Raw genomic sequence first — 17,250 nt, forward strand, 5'->3', positions numbered from 1 at the left:
AGAAGATGTCTTCTCCTTTCATCTGCGGCTGGGAGGAGAAGACACAAGCTTTGATACGTCCCAGCAATGGTGTCCATAAACAGACCTATTGGCTGTTCCCAGGCCAGCACCAACAATCCCTCTGAGATTCACATACGTGAATAACTTCAAGGGCATGAGATCCCACCATAAACAGAATATATAGATAAATAAATTCAACGTTCATAATTACATGTTATGCAATTTTCACATATTTGATTGCTTTATAACAGAACTTGTTTGGCTCCTTCAGTTAGATCATATCCCGTATACTGTTTTATGTAAAGGATAATGGAAGCATGGAACTACTTTCGGACACAGTAGTCTGCTGTCCTGAAAAGGAAATCCTTGATAAAGTTTTGTGCTTTTTTAGATGGGAAACGGACAAAGTGGATGGGCAATTTTTTTCTTGCGTGTTCCCAGAACGTTGCGTGTCCCACCCCAGGGATTTCTAATTCTGCGCCCCCACGCTTCATGCATCCATTCTTCATGTTTTGTGGCACGTACCCTACTGTACAGAATCTGCCGTTCCAGCCTGCGGCGCTCTCTGCCTCTGTGGCCCCCTTATAATTTATCACTGTCATGGTACATGTGACACGTTAACCCTTCAGCTGCCGGGTTAACCCTCTGGACAGTGTTTTGGGATTTTGGGTCTTTCAAAAAGGTGGCATTTAGATCGGACCACCAAATAATCCACATTAATAAGAGATCACCAATTGTCAAAGGTCGGTGGCGCCTTAACAAGCGGGAAAGGGTCAGAACCCAAGGCGTTAGTTACAGCTCCGTGCCTTAGATTGCTTTATTTGGTCTTTTTTTCACCCAAATCAAAGGGATTGTGCCAAGGGCTATAAGAGTGGTGATTGTAGCCAAGGGTCGGCACCAACGTTGCTCATGGTGTACATTTACTGGGGTGGTGGACCCAGTTTGATGGACCTTCGCTTGTCACAGAGACCGGTGGCCTTTGAGGGACACCTTGCCTATCCTTGGCTCTAACCCTATGTATTGTCATGGGTCACACCCCAAAATGTAATAGACCCTAAAATCCAGATCATACCGAGAACGGTTGGATTTTATAACCAGCCGGCCTCATTCAACATGCGACCCAGCAAGTGGTTAATTAAACCGGTCCTCTCTGCTTTTTCCTCCTCGTAGCCAGAGCGCGAGCTGGAGATAGTTTGATCGGCTTTGTTCTTCTTCCAGTAGTCTGGAAGCGATTATAATTAATTGCAGGCAGCGATCGGAGAAGAGGGAAGCGGTGATGGCTTCAAAACGTCCCTGAGAAAATGTCTCGGGCTTCGAGAAATGCCAGCAGTGGAAGCAAAGCGTTCCGTTCCAGAAGCCTGCCGAGGGATTGGTGTGATTTACCGGTGACCAGGTGTCCTGCTTTAAATGTTATTCTCAGAAAACGACACTTTGATACAATTATTGGATACATTGTTACATCAGGCACACTTTGGTTATGGATCCCACCCAAAACAGCGAATCTTTCCCGTTCTTTTACCAGGAACCTGTATAAAAGTATTAAATATATATATATATATATATATATATATATATATATATATATATATACCCGCGTTTTATGTTAACACTTTAACAGACTCAGTATTTGGTTACATCCATTTTTAAATGAATAGAAAGGTGAATGCGAGGTGGAGGGACTGAGAGCTGATGGTGGGAGAGGGAATCTGTGTTTATATGAAGTGCATGGTGTATAATGTTGTGAGAGTGAGTGTGAGTGTGTGGTACTTGGTGTATAATCCAGGTGGCACCTATACTTGTTTATCATCCAATAATACACTAGGTGGCGCCCAGATATTACGCATTATTTACCCACCCTGCTGTTTCTATACACATTATCAGGGCTTTTAGGGCTGTAGAACCCTGCGATTCCCTCATACCCAGCAAATATTCTGGGCTGCTAAAAAAAGAGGGGCAACAGGTGAGGAAAGAGGTACACAGTGATATGGGACACAAAGAGGGACTGGACAAACTAAAAAGGGACACTTGGCAGATTTATATTTGGGAAAGTAATGCTAACGGGACCCCCTCCCAGCACGATATTTGCCTGCTATCGGGGGCATCTGTAAGCATCCCAGCCAATGGAAAAATGTACCGCCCCTGCTGGATACCACGGCATGGCCACATTCTAACTGAGATGCGGCCTTCCGTGTCCTCGGCTCCGTACCGGCGCATCATGCATTGCCTGCTCTCCGCTGTTACATGTTTTCCTATGATGCCACATACATACATGTCACATACATGCCTATTCCCCCCCCACCCCAGCAGGAGGCTGCGCGCATGGGACCGCTCGTGTATCCGAGCATGACAGACGAGAGCGTGTATCTGCGGACACATGAACACGGGCCGCTTCTCACATCTCGAAATAGCTGCCCAAACAAAAGCCGTTATTTACTATCATCCTCCGCTCCCACAATCAGCCTGATCCCTCCACTGTGACAGGGCGCAGTCAGACAAAGGGCGAGCGGGTGCCAGCATGTGACACGCAGCTCCCTGACCCAGAAAGAAATAATCGCAGGTGCTTACGGCTCCCGGGGCGGAGGGGGTTAAATTACACATAAAAAAAAACAACACATGCAGAAAATTGGGGTGGAAAAAAAAAAAAAAGAGTGGCACCTACAGTGCACCCGTAGGGGTTAATTTGCCCTATGCCTCTGGTCCTCCTCGAGATGCTAATTACATAGACAATCCAGTTGGCCTTTTGAATATTTTTATTTATTTTATTATAAAAAAAAAAAAATTTAATTCTGCATAAATTTAATGTTTTTTTTTTTTAAATGTTGACATAGTGTTTGGTAAGACCCCCGAGACTTATCAATGTCCGTCTCCAACACCCTAAATGCCAAATCACACGCTACCGCTTTTGTACGAAGCTGAGGATTCTGGAGCCCATTGTACAGCGCCACAGAGTATGGCGGCGCTATAGAAAATAATAATTAATAATCACACAGCCCGGCTCTCCGTCTCCTGAGTCATGAAAGTGACTCATGCAAAGTCTTTGTGCTGAGTTGGTGCGCAGGTACCGGTGTACACCTGCCAAGAGCCGTGGGCCCCGGGCTCCGAATTCCATTCTAGAGACATTGCCGGGATTCCGAGGATTCCTTTCTCCGGGTGAATAAACCAACAGGTGAGGCTGGAAGAGAAGTCATTCCAGGGTCCTGGCCCCCATCAGACACAAGAACATAATAAACAGTTGCGTAACGTGTCCCGGCGATTGTTTGCGCGTGTAGCAGCCGGGTAACAGAGCACGGCACATGTATGACAAATAAATGAAGGACGCTTCCTCCTAGAAGCTCCACGGCTTGATTCTGATTTGTGGTTTGGATCACGCAGAGATTTTTCCTAGCAGTCAACCAGTAGGCAGAGGACTTATTCTACCCTTTTAAGGGAGGTGTAAGCAGAGACTTATTTACCCTGGGCATTACCCGTGCCACAGCCACCGTGACTTTAAGGTGCTCATCCTCCATAGGGGCAGTTAGGAAGATCAGAGTTCTCCATTGTAACCAGCCCACTGTGCCCGGTCGCCCAAGAGGGCAATTTGCCCACCCCACCCCCGTTTGGACATGCCACCCTAGGCATAGACAGTACAGGCCAAAATCTGTTGCTGGTTATAAGGTCAGACATCTCTTTTGTTCCTGTAGAAGAGCACCAGGCATTGGCCCAGTGTCCAAGATGGCCAGCCTGGGCTTGGCTGCATCTAAGGAATAAATTCAACGACTTACAGACCTTTCTGTTAGTAAATTATAAGGGTTCTGAGGGCCATGGATGTGTTTAGTTTTTTTTAATAAATAATACCGATGCTGGGTTTCCCAGAATCCTTTCTGCTTCACAAGAATCCATTCTGGACTCCATGACCTTTCTTTGCCCGGGGGACATGTACCATGTCGAGGACTTGTCTGAAATTGCTGCCATTTACAGGAAATGCTAGCGGGCTGTTCTTTTCTCTCTTTCACAGGACTAATCTCTTTAACAGCAAATAATTGTGTATCTTCATTGATGCCCATAGGCTGGAGAGGAGATAATGGCAGCCATTTCCCTCTGAGAACATCAACTCTTCTCCTACTTCTTCTGAAACCCTGTCCATCGTTTTCAGGGGTTTCTGTAAAAGTACAGTACATATCATCAGTGTATCTATGCAGGAATATCTTGCGTGGCTTCTTATTTCCCCAAACAACCAAGCACCCATGTCTGTGTCTGGAACCACCCTGGAAACGTAGGACCTCTTTTGGAACATCGTTGGATGGCAGGACCAGCCTGGAGGTGTCTACGTGTGATCGCCGCTGGGCTTCCCATCCATTTCCCATCTTTGTTGCGGCAGTCGTCAAGGATCTGTCCTCTTCTAGGAGACACACGGTGATGTCTGCCCTTGGTGGGACAATCCTACAAGTCAATGTCCACTTCGAGATCTAGGAGCCTACAGCGTGTAGACATGTCTACCTACCTGCGCAATTAGCTATCGCTATGTTACTGTTAAAATGTGTCCATTCAGTATAATAGAAAGATCCATACATAAGTTCTTCTGCCCCACGGAGAAGGAAGAATCCACCCTGACCTTAAGCTCCTGGAACATGCCCCACTCGAAGGCTGGCAGCAATAAAAAGGTGTTAGTTATTAATCTGGAAGTCAAGACAACCTTAACAGGCCATCTTACTACGGGTCTACGTTACCTCTCCGAGAGGGGAATGTGTAACTTGTGGTCCTGGGGAGATGCGAGACTCCACCACATTCTCTGCTGGTTAAATATTGACAGACGTCGAGAGTGTGGAAATTTACATCGTACTTCTCTCTGCAGGAGGTCGTCTGATGTCGTTTAAATCATTACAGGAGTGGACAGGGGAATGCGAGTCAAGATACTGTTGTTTACCGATTAAATCATCATCCATGTTGGCTTTCTTTTTTAATTTATAGAATTTTTGGGAAATTGATCCGGAGCCTTGTTGTACATGACACGCCGTATGTGTTGAAGGACATCTCATATAGGGTTTAGTAGCCTTCAACTCAATCTGTCACAGAGGGGGTATCAATTTGGACCTCAAGACTATTTTTTTCTTGGGCTAATATGGAGATATCCACTGTTTCTTGAGTAGATAGTTCTAGAGGAACCGCAGATCACCCCAAAGGGCAGCTGTCTAATATTCTGCGGAATGGGAAGCGTTCTTTTTTCCATGTCAGTTAGGGAGTTTTAATCAAAGAGACGGAACTTAAGCTCATGGCCCTTGGGCCACTTTGACTATTATTGGTCTCCATTTTTTCTTGGCTTGACTCACCAGTAAAGAAACAAGTCTTATAGAAAGGGGCCCATGATGGTTCATGGTGGGGGGGGGGTCTAAAAAATGCCACCATTAATAGGTGTCTGGAGAGGCAGGTGCTAAACCTGTTCCCGTGTATATCGTCTCTGGACAGTCACGTCAAATGGTTTGTAGTCCAAATTAATGGGAAAGAACCTGGAAGAACAACACAAAATTCTAATGTTTACAACGTTCTAGATGTAGTGAGAACCTATTATCTATGAGACGCGTTGGTATTTAGGACGTTGATGAGGACCAACAGCTACAGGAGACGGAATATCCATTAATGAAGGTTTTTTCTGCAGAAGGAGTTGTGACGGATCTCGCTCCTGACTCCGGCATTGTCATTCTATGTTTAGATCATGGCAGGGGACGATGAGACGCTGTGTGCAGGAACACGCAGGGGACCTTGTTTTTCTGGGTTAGTTAAGACGATCTCCAGGGAAGTTAATCGTTATATTCCCACGTGAGACAAAAGTCTCATTGCAACAGATATATAGAGCAAAAACGACAAAAAGAGAGACCCCCCCCGTTGGTCTAATGGCTTAATGATGAGAGATGGGAGAACATGAATCCATGAACCCAAAGAGACAGCATAGTGAGATCTACTGACTAGGGGATGAGACAGCGGCGGGTCTGTATGTAATGTAGGGGATGCGACTGCGTTATCAGGACTGGTCAGACAGCGGCGGGTCTGTATGTAATGTAGGGGATGCGACTGCGTTATCAGGACTGGTCAGACAGCGACGGGTCTGTATGTAATATAGGGGGTGTGACTGCGTTATCAGGACTGGTCAGACAGCGGCGGGTCTGTATGTAATGTAGGGGATGCGACTGCGTTATCAGGACTGGTCAGACAGCGACGGGTCTGTATGTAATATAGGGGGTGTGACTGCGTTATCAGGACTGGTCAGACAGCGGCGGGTCTGTATGTAATGTAGGGGATGTGACTGCGTTATCAGGACTGGTCAGACAGCGGCGGGTCTGTATGTAATGTAGGGGATGTGACTGCGTTATCAGGACTGGTCAGACAGCGGCGGGTCTGTATGTAATGTAGGGGATGTGACTGCGGTATCAGGACAGGTCAGACAGCGGCGGGTCTGTATGTAATGTAGGGGATGTGACTGCGGTATCAGGACTGGTCAGACAGCGGCGGGTCTGTATGTAATGTAGGGGATGTGACTGCGGTATCAGGACTGGTCAGACAGCGGTGGGTCTGTATGTAATGTAGGGGATGTGACTGCGGTATCAGGACTGGTCAGACAGCGGCGGGTCTGTATGTAATGTAGGGGGTGTGACTGCGTTATCAGGACTGGTCAGACAGCGGCGGGTCTGTATGTAATGTAGGGGATGTGACTGCGTTATCAGGACTGGTCAGACAGCGGCGGGTCTGTATGTAATGTAGGGGATGTGACTGCGGTATCAGGACTGGCTCATATATATGTAAATATCGGGGATATTCTTGCGATCTCTTTCTCCTCCGCGCTGAGGACGGAGCCGGTGAATCGCCGTCTGCCTGTTGTGCCGATCGGACTCATTTATACCTCTTTGGCTTTTTTTAGGAACATAAATCCCCAGCAACACAAAAGCCCCCCTGCAGGGTTTAAATGCCTGCCTGTACTCGCCATGTGTCTATGGATTTCTGTCCAGCCCCGCCACACAAAAACTCCCCACGCCGAGTCTACCGATCGGCCGCCGACCAGTTCCTTTATACTCGTAACGATCAGCCGCCAGCCGTTCGGGTTGTCGCCCGTTGTATATATAGATCCACGTGCTTCCGTCAGCCGGTCATTTTTTTATTTGGCTTCTTAACGTGGATTTTCAGAAGCTAATAGGATTCTATAAATACCCCCTCGCCTCTCGCCTCTGGAAAGGGGGGCTCGGAAACTAGGGCCCAGCAATGGCACAGCAAGAGCTCATTAATAACCCCTTGGCGTCAAATTTATTCTTGGGTTCAGCAATTGCCCCCCAGGCCGCTCGAAATCTAATCTAACCGGCCGCTGGGTGCTGATGCCGCCGGCCGGCGCTACTTTAATACTTTTTTTTTTAATTTAATATGGCAAGCCGGATCGGCTATTAAATGGAAAAAAAAAAATAGTATTAAAGCAGCGTCAGCCGGCGGCACCAGCACCCAGCGGCCGTATGCGATGGCCGCCAAGTGATGGGAGCAGCGTGAGGGGGTGAAAGCTCCGCCCCCTCGCACTCACCTTTCACCCCTCACGCTGCTCCCATCACTATGCGGCCATCAGATTGTTGGAAATCGAATCTAAACGGCCGCTGGGTGCTGATGCTGCCGGCCGGCGCTACTACCGATCCGGCATATTAAATAAATTAAAAAAAAGGATTAAAGTAGCTCCGGCCGGTGGCATCAGCACCCAGCGGCCGTTTAGATCAGTTTTCCAGCAGTCTGATGGGCGCATACTGATGGGAGCAGCGTGAGGGGTGAAAGGTGAGTGCGAGGGGGCGGAGCCACTTCACATGACTTGCCCCCCAGGCCTTAGGCTGCCAGCCCTCCCCTGCTTGGGTTGGTCATAAATGTTATGGTTTTTTCACCTTTGACCCCATTGGGTTCAGTTTTAGGTCTACGTTGACTACGAGTCCTTACTGGCTGTTGGTGGAAAGCCTTCCAGGTTCATGAGTAGACCGGACCCTTTTGGCCCGTCTTGTCTGTAAAGACCTTAATCAGTCGTCGGTCCCACACATGTTTAAATCCCCTCACCGTGACCTCCACCACTTCTACCCATCAAAAGGTCTTCATGATTCCTTGAAAGGTTGGGTTGACGCGAGCCTGAAGGGGGTAGAAATCTGGGGATTTTCCAACGAGTCGGCTCCTCGGCGTCGGTAACAAGACCGGGACTTTTCCATAACCGTGGGTGTCTGTGAGAGGCGTTAATTGCAGGTAATTAGGCAGGAAGGATTACGCCCGTCTGATTTCCTTTTGTGTTAATTAACGGAATTTATTATTTCCTTATTCCCGTCCTGTGTCGCTTTCGTTTGGGAGATTTTATGAACGTGATACTTAACAAAAAAACAAAAACGTGTTGTCAGAAAGAAGCTCATCGAAGAAAAAAAACCCCACGCGTTTCACATGTAACACAAAAACCTAGAACCTGCCCGCAAATCGGCCCTATTCGGCCCATGTAGTCTGTAAAGACTCAAAACTTAAACAGTCATCTCGTCTTAGATTCAGGAGCCGTATGTCTATCCCGCGCATATTTAATACCCTCACTGTATTACCCTCTACCACTTCTGCTGGGAGGCTGTTTCACTTATCTCCCACTCTTCATTCCATCTCAGACTCCCAACATTTCTCCTCCTTCTGAACAACCGTTTCTCGTAATGTATATTTCTATTATGGTATCAATACTGACAATATCTTATAACAACAAGGGCGGGGGGGGATATTTCCCACTGCACCTGCTTTCATGAGCACTTCCTGCACAACAGGAAGTGGAAAGTGTGAATATAAATGTCTTCCCCCAGCATAGCTCAAATCTGGGGAAAATATTTGATTTTAGAACCTTAAATCCAAATATATATTTAATCAAATTAAAGATGACGTATGTAGGAGGAACCTCTGTCACAGAGAGCTTACACTCTAATTGCACTTTTTCCAAATCATGATTACTAAAGAGCCTTATTTTGGGAGTCCATTTGGTTTAACAACCCAGCTGAGGAGATAAGAAAAGCCTGGTGAGGACAGTCTGTGCCGGGAGAAAGCAATTGCGTGTACGGATACCGGTAATGACGGCCTGAGGGGCGCGGCGCTGGTGGAAGGATTTTACTTCATCCAAAGGACCTCTCAAGGTCAAAGGTTCAAGTACCGGTGAATCGCCCCACTCACAGCTCCTCATATAGACACCAAGGGAAGTCAGGAGGCAATGGGACCTCTGGACGGTTGTGGTCGCACCTGCCCCCTCTGTAGTTAATGCCCCAGGATGATAAATGTTGTTACCCCAAGTCTTTGGCATCAGCAAAGTCCTGAGTTCATGTTCCTCTTTAGCCACCCCCTTTCGAGTTACAAAACCGTTCTTTACTTTGGTTTCCACGAGCCCCTCGAAGCCGGTGATCTCATCCTCGTTATGAAGATACTCAGAAGTCTGCCCTAGAAAATACCTCCGGGGGTATAATAAACCATTTCTCTGGAGTTAGGGTCCGTTACCTTTCGTTACGTACTCCGAGCGATTGCTCTTAAGCCCCCGCGAGTGTTTTCTCAGAGGTGGCACTTTGTGAGAAGGTGTCATGTCACCTACTGTGGTGGGCTTCAGACGAGGGGCCGCCGGCCATGGTGTCCACTTCACCTACTTCCACGGCCTTTTTGAGGTCAGCTCAAAATATCTCCCAAGGCCTGGCCGTGCCATAAATACAGATAATTATTCTCCCAAATAGATGATTTCGTGACCCAAATAGACGATGACGTCGGAGGAAAGCGTTTTGTGCTATTAGATGATGAGGTGCGTTGACCGGCTCGGTGTTCTGCTTCTATTTTAAGTCTGCTTTTGTCCGTAACTCCCAGCATCCTCAGACCCGCTCTAATTCAAGGGACCCGTCCGCACTCCGACCGTAGCCGGCGGCCGAGGGCAGTTCTTTCGGAATACTGCAGATTTTTATCTTTTTTCCATTTTCTCCTCAGATGAAAAGACTTCTGCGACGAGTAGCGAGGAGTCCATTCGGGTCAAGAGAAGACTCAAAACTCACAGAGGGCTTGAAGAGGAACAAGCGGGACCCACCGGCGAGGCTGCTCCGCTCCGCGCCCAAGAAGAGGACCTTTTTGAAAGCCAAGCACTCTGTCCACCAACGTGATGTCTCGACCAGCTTTGCCGCTGCCAACGGAAGACACGGCTCGTCGGAGAGAGTCCGCGGCCTGCAGAAGACGCAGAGTCGGGACGGTCCATTTCAAAGCTCCACGTTGTGGGAAGGCTAGGAAGACGTGTTTGATCTTCACATTGGCCAGTTATCTTCTTGCCAACATTTGAGGACACCAGAGGCCCCCCGAGATGCTCAGAAACTTTAACATGTAACTTGTCCAACACCGGAGCCATCGCGTGCACCCATTGGGGCAACAAGGTCGCCCAGCACCCATTGAGGAAGCCAAACACCCTCTTATTTTGACCCAGAGTAGATTGTTATTTGTTACTTTATCTCCACTATATACCCCCCCCCCTTCCAAACTTGTTTACAAACTTTTAAATGAAGAAGAGACCTCTGGGTCCTCAAGGCGTACGTGACAGCACAGCTTTTCTTCTATGTTGCCCCAATAAAGCTACCGTAACTGATTACTTTATGGCCGAGCTTAATACATCTTCTCCCTCCCCCCCCCCCCCCCGCAGACATTTATGAGTCATTCTAGGGTGATTAAAACCCAGGCTTTCTCTATCTCATGCATGTTTATTTATTTATTTATTTTTACACATAATCGCCATTATTTACCTATTTCTAGGTTATTTTGGTCGGAATGAGGACAAAAACAATATACAAGCTGAGAGTGATTAGAGTTATTGTCCTGCAACACCTGGGGTTTTATTCCTTGAAGAGGGTGACAAAAAAGGTCAGTTGAGGTCAGGAATTAAATAACCCCTGGTGGCTTCAAAATTGCCCCCTCCCTTACATAGGGAGGACACACGTGGGGTTTTTAACCCTACGGGTGCTCAGAAGGTACACAAAGCATCACATTCTAATCTCATTAACCCTTTATTCTCAGTACCAAACAGTTCACATTCAGCATTCCCATCACTGATATGAACCTCCTTACCTCCGCTTTGTCGATTACATCGGGCGACCCTCCAGCAATGTCTGCCCGTCCGCGTCGGCCCCCCACAGATCCGTGGACGTTTTTTTAAGGGTTTTCCAATGTCCCCAATGCTTCCTAAAGATTTTGCGTCTATAACTATTTTCTAAATGATTTTGGGGGGTATTTGGGGATTATTTTGTTCAGCCTTCCGATCAATGGCGACCGATGAATTTTTTTTCAAAAATGTCTTCCTCGGTCTTAATTGCCACCTGTTACAGCCCTGCCTCCTATATAATTAGTATATATATATAGATATATATATATATATATATACCGGTATATATATATATATATATATATATATATATAAAAGGATTTGGAACCTAAACAAAAGTCCCCGGAATGCTGTGAAATTAGACAAAATTAAATTTTTTATTTTTAGTAACATTTCACCAAATTTGTGGCTAATTGCCATATTTTAAACCCCGGCTGGTCGTTTTCGGAGGTGCTGGGGGGCAGATACACTGTGGCAGGGGGGTAAAGGGTACATCGCCCAGGGCAATATGCCGAGAGTCCCGGAATGTGTGTTTAAAATACCATTAAAGAGTCCGTTTACCCCCTTTGGGGCAGGTTTGCAAAAGATGTAAATTCCTTCGGTTTATTTGGAGAGTCTCGGGGTTACACGGTGTGGAGCGCATCTCTTATCCTCTGCGCTGATTGGATGATAATTAGTCGTAATATTCACTGATTATATAGCGCTGTCACATACCACGGTGCTGTACAATGGGGTCTACTTACAGATGTTACAGTGATTCAGCTAAAGTTAGAGTTCCTACTAGATACGAGAAGCTACAGACTTCCCCGAGCGGATCAGAGGCTTACGTAAGGGCGTTTTCATTTACACTGATGGTAGTAGGTAAGTGGAGCAGCCTCCCAGCAGTAGTGGTAGAGGCTAATAGAGTAAGGGAACTGGGATAGACGTATGGCTCCTGAATCTAAGACGAGACCAACGACTGATTAAAGGAGAATTGGGCGACTAGACAGGGGCCGAACGGGGCCGACCTGCGGGCAGGTTCTGGGTCAGTTTGGTCTTGCGATCAGTAAAATCCAACTCCAAAGTCCGCCGATCCTCGTAGAATACGGAAGATCCCAAAACCCAGGATTTCACATTAAAACCTCGTTTTCATCGTTAACACCACGGGCGAGAATCGGAGAGTTTTCAGTGTTTGACTTTTATTTATTTTTTGTAAAAATACGGCTTTTCTATACATATTAATACATGTGCAAATTTATCGAGAAGCCAACGTTTTTTTGTGTAAACAGCAGCGCTTTGACCGTTCCAGTAAATTAACCCTTTCTATACATAGATACATATATACATCTTCATGGAGCGAGGCGTAACCCCTAGCGACATCACCAGAAGGGTTAAAAGCATCCCGCCCCGTGCGTACACGTATTATACACCCCATGCAAAGGGTTAAAATGTACACAAAGAGCTCCCTACCCCGTAGTGCAAATCTGTCAGCCCTGCAGCGGGGATATTAAATCTTGACCCCCCCTTGCAGATATAGAGCGACCCGAGTTTCCGGTGAGTGCGGGCCGGTGGTGCTGACACCTTCAAGTAATGTATTAGCCCTTAAACGGTAAGTCATTGTCTGTCATACATCCCCTGTCCGGCTCACGTCTTCACAAACACCCTGGAGACGACCAATAGGAGTGGGGAGGAAAAACCAGGGCAGTCTTTTCAGCCGCGGCACATGGACGGTCCTTGTGATCACACAATGCTTTCCAAAGATTGCGTAACAGTCTGCGTTGGACGGAGCGAGTGCCCCCCGCCCCCCCCCACGGGAGACGATGGAGAAGACCTCCGCCGGGGAATCAAGTCCTAACGCCAGAGGAACATCCGAGGAACCCTGCAGGAATCTGTCCGGGATCCCCTCCTTCTCTGGCTGGACTCGGACATCCAGAGCCAGCGCCGGGGCGGCTGTCTTCACCGTCCACTAGCGGAGAAACACGAAGCGAGGCGCGCCTGCCGCCCGTGATCCTCAGTCGGTTCTCCTCCGGCCGAAGACCGCCGACATGCTGCGCACGATCCCCTTGATGCCGTTCTTCTTGGTGGAGTTCCTGGCCTCTCGCACGGTCTCCAGAAGCTGGTGGAAGACCACGAGAGAGCCGTGGTAGGTCTCGGCCGCCGAGATCTCGAAGAAGCCGCAGTCGGAGGAGATGGCCAGCAGCCGCCCCTCCTCGCCGGGGACCTCCCGCCGGTGCTGCAGGTCCCTCTTGTTGCCGACGATGATGACGGGCGCCGAGCCGTGCCGTCTTTTGGCCTGGCGGATCCTCTGGAGCTGCTGTCTCACCACGTTGAAGCTGTCTCGGTCGCAGATGCTGTAGACCAGAATAAAGCCGTCGGCCCAGCGCAGCTGCTCCTCCGTCACGCAGTTACTCAGATTCGGGTTCTGCGATCACAAGAAGGACCAACGGTTAGCCTCTCCGACTCCTCGCCCACTGAGCTGACAATCTAATCCTAAACCCGCTGACTGTAACACGAGTGACCAACCCCCCCCATAGGAAAACGTATTCCACACGCTCTGCTTTGCACTGTTTAGTTAATCTACCCCCAAATATTCCAGACCCCCCCATATGGGGGCGGAGCCAACACAAAAACGTAGTTTTAATATTTAACAGTTAAACGACGTTTCTTTTGTGAATTACCTGCGGGCAGACGGAGTCCCAGATGCTGAACAACGTTTCGCGGCCATCGATGGAGATGTTATGAGTATAAATCGATTCTATAGAGAAAAAAAGAAAAAGGGTTAGACGAGTCACTGATCTGCCTCTCAGCCGAGGTGGTACAAAAATAACGGTTCCATCAATTTATCTGTCCGGGGAATTTTTAGAACTTTCATGAATTAAGTTTTTTTGGGGGGGAATTATCATTATTGAGAATCAGATTTAAGAAATTCTGAATAAAAATGATGAGTTTAGGTTTTTATAGAAATCCATAGAAATTAAAAGAAATTTACTACAAATTACTTGACGATCGGCTTTTTTTTTTTTTTTTTTTTTTTTTTTTACTAAAAAAGTCATATTTCTCACCTGTTCCGACATATTCTCCGATAAACCTCCGGGTGAGGAATCTGACGGTCAGAGCTGCAAAAAAAAGGGAAAAAAATTAATAAATGAGTAAATTCCAGTCTTTAAATTCAATTTTTATTTCAAAATTCTCTTTTCTAGAAAAAAAAAAAAAAAAAATCTACATCTTCCCCGTTTCTTTTTAATGTAATCGGAATGCATTTGTGGCTACGGGAGATCAGAACTTGTCCCAAGAGCTGACAATCCATGGTAAGCGCACATATGTTTTATAGAAGCAATGAATGATGGGAACTCACCAGACTTGCCAACGTTTTCGGCTCCCAGCACCAAGATGTTGGCTTCCACTTTGTGCTGCTGGTGGCCGAGGTCAGACATCTTGCTGATTGGATAGAGGCTGCTGGAGATTTGAACCACCATTTGTAATCCTGGGGGTAGTTGGAGCTGGATGAGAGTTGCTGTCAGAGCTGTGATTTCTGATGGGAGACGGTGTCGGCTGGCGGCTTTATACAGCCAGCGAGGGAAGGGGGGCCGTGGGCACCGTACTCGGCAGCCAATCGTGGCAGCCCCTTCAGCCCCCCCTCCCTCCCCTGCAGGAGACCATTTCTGGTGCGGACGCTTTAATTGAATCGGTGAGTGGTGGTTTACCCTTTATGTGCCGGAGGGTTAGCGCAAAGACATCAACGCCCTGATCCCGGCCCCCCGTCTCCGTCCGGCTTTAAAGGAAATGTTAGAACGAAACAACACGAGGGTTTTAGCCTTCGAAAGATGTTTTCCTTTGCTGAGAGGGCGGTAGATAAGTGGAACAGCCTCCCAGCAGAAATGGTAGAGGGTAATACAGTGAGGGGATGTAAACATGCATGGGGCAGGTATACGGTTCCTGAATCTAAGACGAGACCGACGACTGATGGAGACGCTCACGCGCCTGGCTCTTTACACGTGATAATACACACCAGAGTGTAAGCGTGTGTCTGCGTGTTCCCGGCGTGTGTTCTTTCATTATCTACATGAAATGATACATGGAAAGCACTGTCCACGGCCGGCCCTTTACCCATTCACTGTCATTTTTCCCTTTTTTTTGCCTGTATTGTTACCATGGCTACCGTATCCACGCCGTCGCTCAATCCCATCCCCATAATGTTCCAGGCAGGAGTAGTCCGGACGTGGTCCGTTCCCGACTCGGAATGTATCCAATCAATTCCTACCTCCAGGACGGAATCAGTCGGCCTCCCCGGACTGCCGGCCGCCATCCACCGCGTGACCGAGCCGAGCTTCCGACGGCACTCGCCGGGTACTTATATCCACAAAATCATGTATTAAAAAATGCCATTTTGGCTTTTCCTGAAATATTAGGAAATCTCCTGAATTTTTATGCTTGGATGTCTCTGTTAAATGCTCAGAGTGTGACCCGGGGGCGACGCGGAGGGACTGCCCCTTTAATCAATAAATATACCGTCTATTTATTGCCCCAAAGGTGCGTCCCGAGGGTCCGTCTGGGAATTTGCCCCGCTATATGGGGCAGGAGGCTGACCCCGTGACCCGCTTTATATAATGTGACTGTTTGACACCCTGACCTGGTTTTGCATGACGACGCCGCGCATGTGTTTAAAAATCCATGATGCCTGCGGGGGTTACGCGTCTCCCGACACGTGTCGGTGATAGCGGGCTGTTAATGAACACGTGTGTGCGTCGCCGGGTCCCATGGAGACGGGGATTTTTGAGACAATGTCCTCCAAGGGTTAATACATCTTTTTATTTCCGTAAAATGTGTATATTTCGTAAAAAGCCGCGTTTCCGAGCGCCTTCATCGCTTCGTGGAGCCGTAATACAGCGGGGGAAGCATGTCCCCGACGCACGCGTCCCTGGATTTCAAGCTGCCGGAGAGAGAGACGGGGCAATTCTGTTTTAGGGGGCGTGGTTAGAGGCGTGGCTGGGGCTTTGTGTAACCGAGTGGGGCATTTATTAGAAGAACACACATTATGGGGGCTTTTAGGGCCGTAGAACCCTGCGATCCCCTCATACCCAGCAAACATTCTGACCTCCTAGAAAAGAAGGGCATCAGGGGGGAGAGAGGGGGCATCAAGGGAGGAGAGAGGGGGCATCAGGGGAGAGGAGAGAGGGGCATCAGGGGAGGAGAGAGGGGGCATCAGGGGAGGAGAGAGGGGGCATCAGGGGAGGGAATGACCCAGCAGTTTTCCTGGGGGGGGTCACTTCTTGATTAAATCCTACTGCTCAGGAAGCGGCTTTAAACATCAGTGCCGAGAATAACACTTCCCCCTGAAGACTAGCAGCGCGTGCATTTGGTTTTATGAATTATTATTCTTTTTCCTCCCCGGCGTGTTCAGAAAGTCGTGAATTACGGACAGGAAGCCCAATCGGTAACTGATGAGAAAAGAAAGTCATTTCCAGGGAAGCTGCAGCGCTCCGGCTACGTGCTGTCTCGTTAAATCTCTGCTGCCGCTTGCGAGTCCCCCGCCGCTCCTTGGAAATCCAAGCGTTCGCTCTCATTCCCCCCCCCGACATTAAACTGCTTCCGCGCAGTAACCATTCTGTACGCCGGCGACCTGGAAAGAGCATAACGAATGCGTTTTATATAGTGCCATCCTATTCCGCAGCGCAGTACGCTGGGTTATGCTGAAAGCAGGCAAAAACGCTTGTTTTTCACTTTTCCCCCCATATAATATTGGGGGGGTTTTAACCCATTTCTGCTGTTTGGGGAGCCAGGTCGGACCCCCGCCTTCCGGGGGGGCGCACCTTTATTTCCACGCACTGACGGGATGGCTTTAGGTTGTGATGCAGGTTTGGTTTCACGCGGTGAATAATCCCGGCTCCGCAGCGAAGTGTTAATTAACCGTCGAGTACCCGATCTCCGTGTCTCTGTTCCGTGAATCCCACCGACCCCCCTGCGCTGAAATAATCGCCTTCCAGGAAACTCGCGCGCGCGGGGGGGGGGGCTCTGAGTCGTCGCATGGCTAAACGCTTTCTGTTTGCTGAAACCTGACTTATGTTTTACCTGCCTTGACTGAATCCGCTGCTAACGAGAACCGGAGGGAACATACCGCTAGACTGTAAGCTCCTGGGTTCAGGGTCTGCCATTATACC

At 48.3% G+C, this 17,250-nt stretch overlaps 2 protein-coding genes across 2 annotated transcripts in view; one reads left to right on the forward strand and one right to left on the reverse strand.

Annotated features, from left to right (window-relative positions):
* Positions 1–13,103: 13,103 nt before the first annotated feature.
* Positions 13,104–14,526, reverse strand: LOC149280482 (ras-related and estrogen-regulated growth inhibitor-like protein A). The gene is made up of 4 exons (XM_089500476.1): positions 14,448–14,526; positions 14,155–14,208; positions 13,771–13,847; positions 13,104–13,514 (listed from the first exon to the last, which is right to left on the reverse strand). Exons 1-4 carry the CDS (start codon positions 14,524–14,526, stop codon positions 13,104–13,106), a joined length of 621 nt encoding a protein of 206 aa, XP_089356602.1.
* Positions 14,527–15,243: 717 nt separating this feature from the next.
* The window catches only part of LOC149280483 (toll-like receptor 2 type-1), a 13,373-nt gene continuing 11,366 nt past the window's right edge, over positions 15,244–17,250 (forward strand). Inside the window, exon 1 of the mRNA XM_089500477.1 lies at positions 15,244–15,439. Coding sequence (XP_089356603.1) covers positions 15,244–15,439 — 196 coding nt within the window. The remainder of the gene's footprint in view (positions 15,440–17,250) is intronic.

Source organism: Sceloporus occidentalis, unplaced genomic scaffold, assembly GCF_023333645.1.
Source record: "Sceloporus occidentalis isolate IW3139 unplaced genomic scaffold, rSceOcc1.0.p SCAF_155, whole genome shotgun sequence".
Taxonomy (NCBI): Eukaryota; Metazoa; Chordata; class Lepidosauria; order Squamata; family Phrynosomatidae; genus Sceloporus; species Sceloporus occidentalis.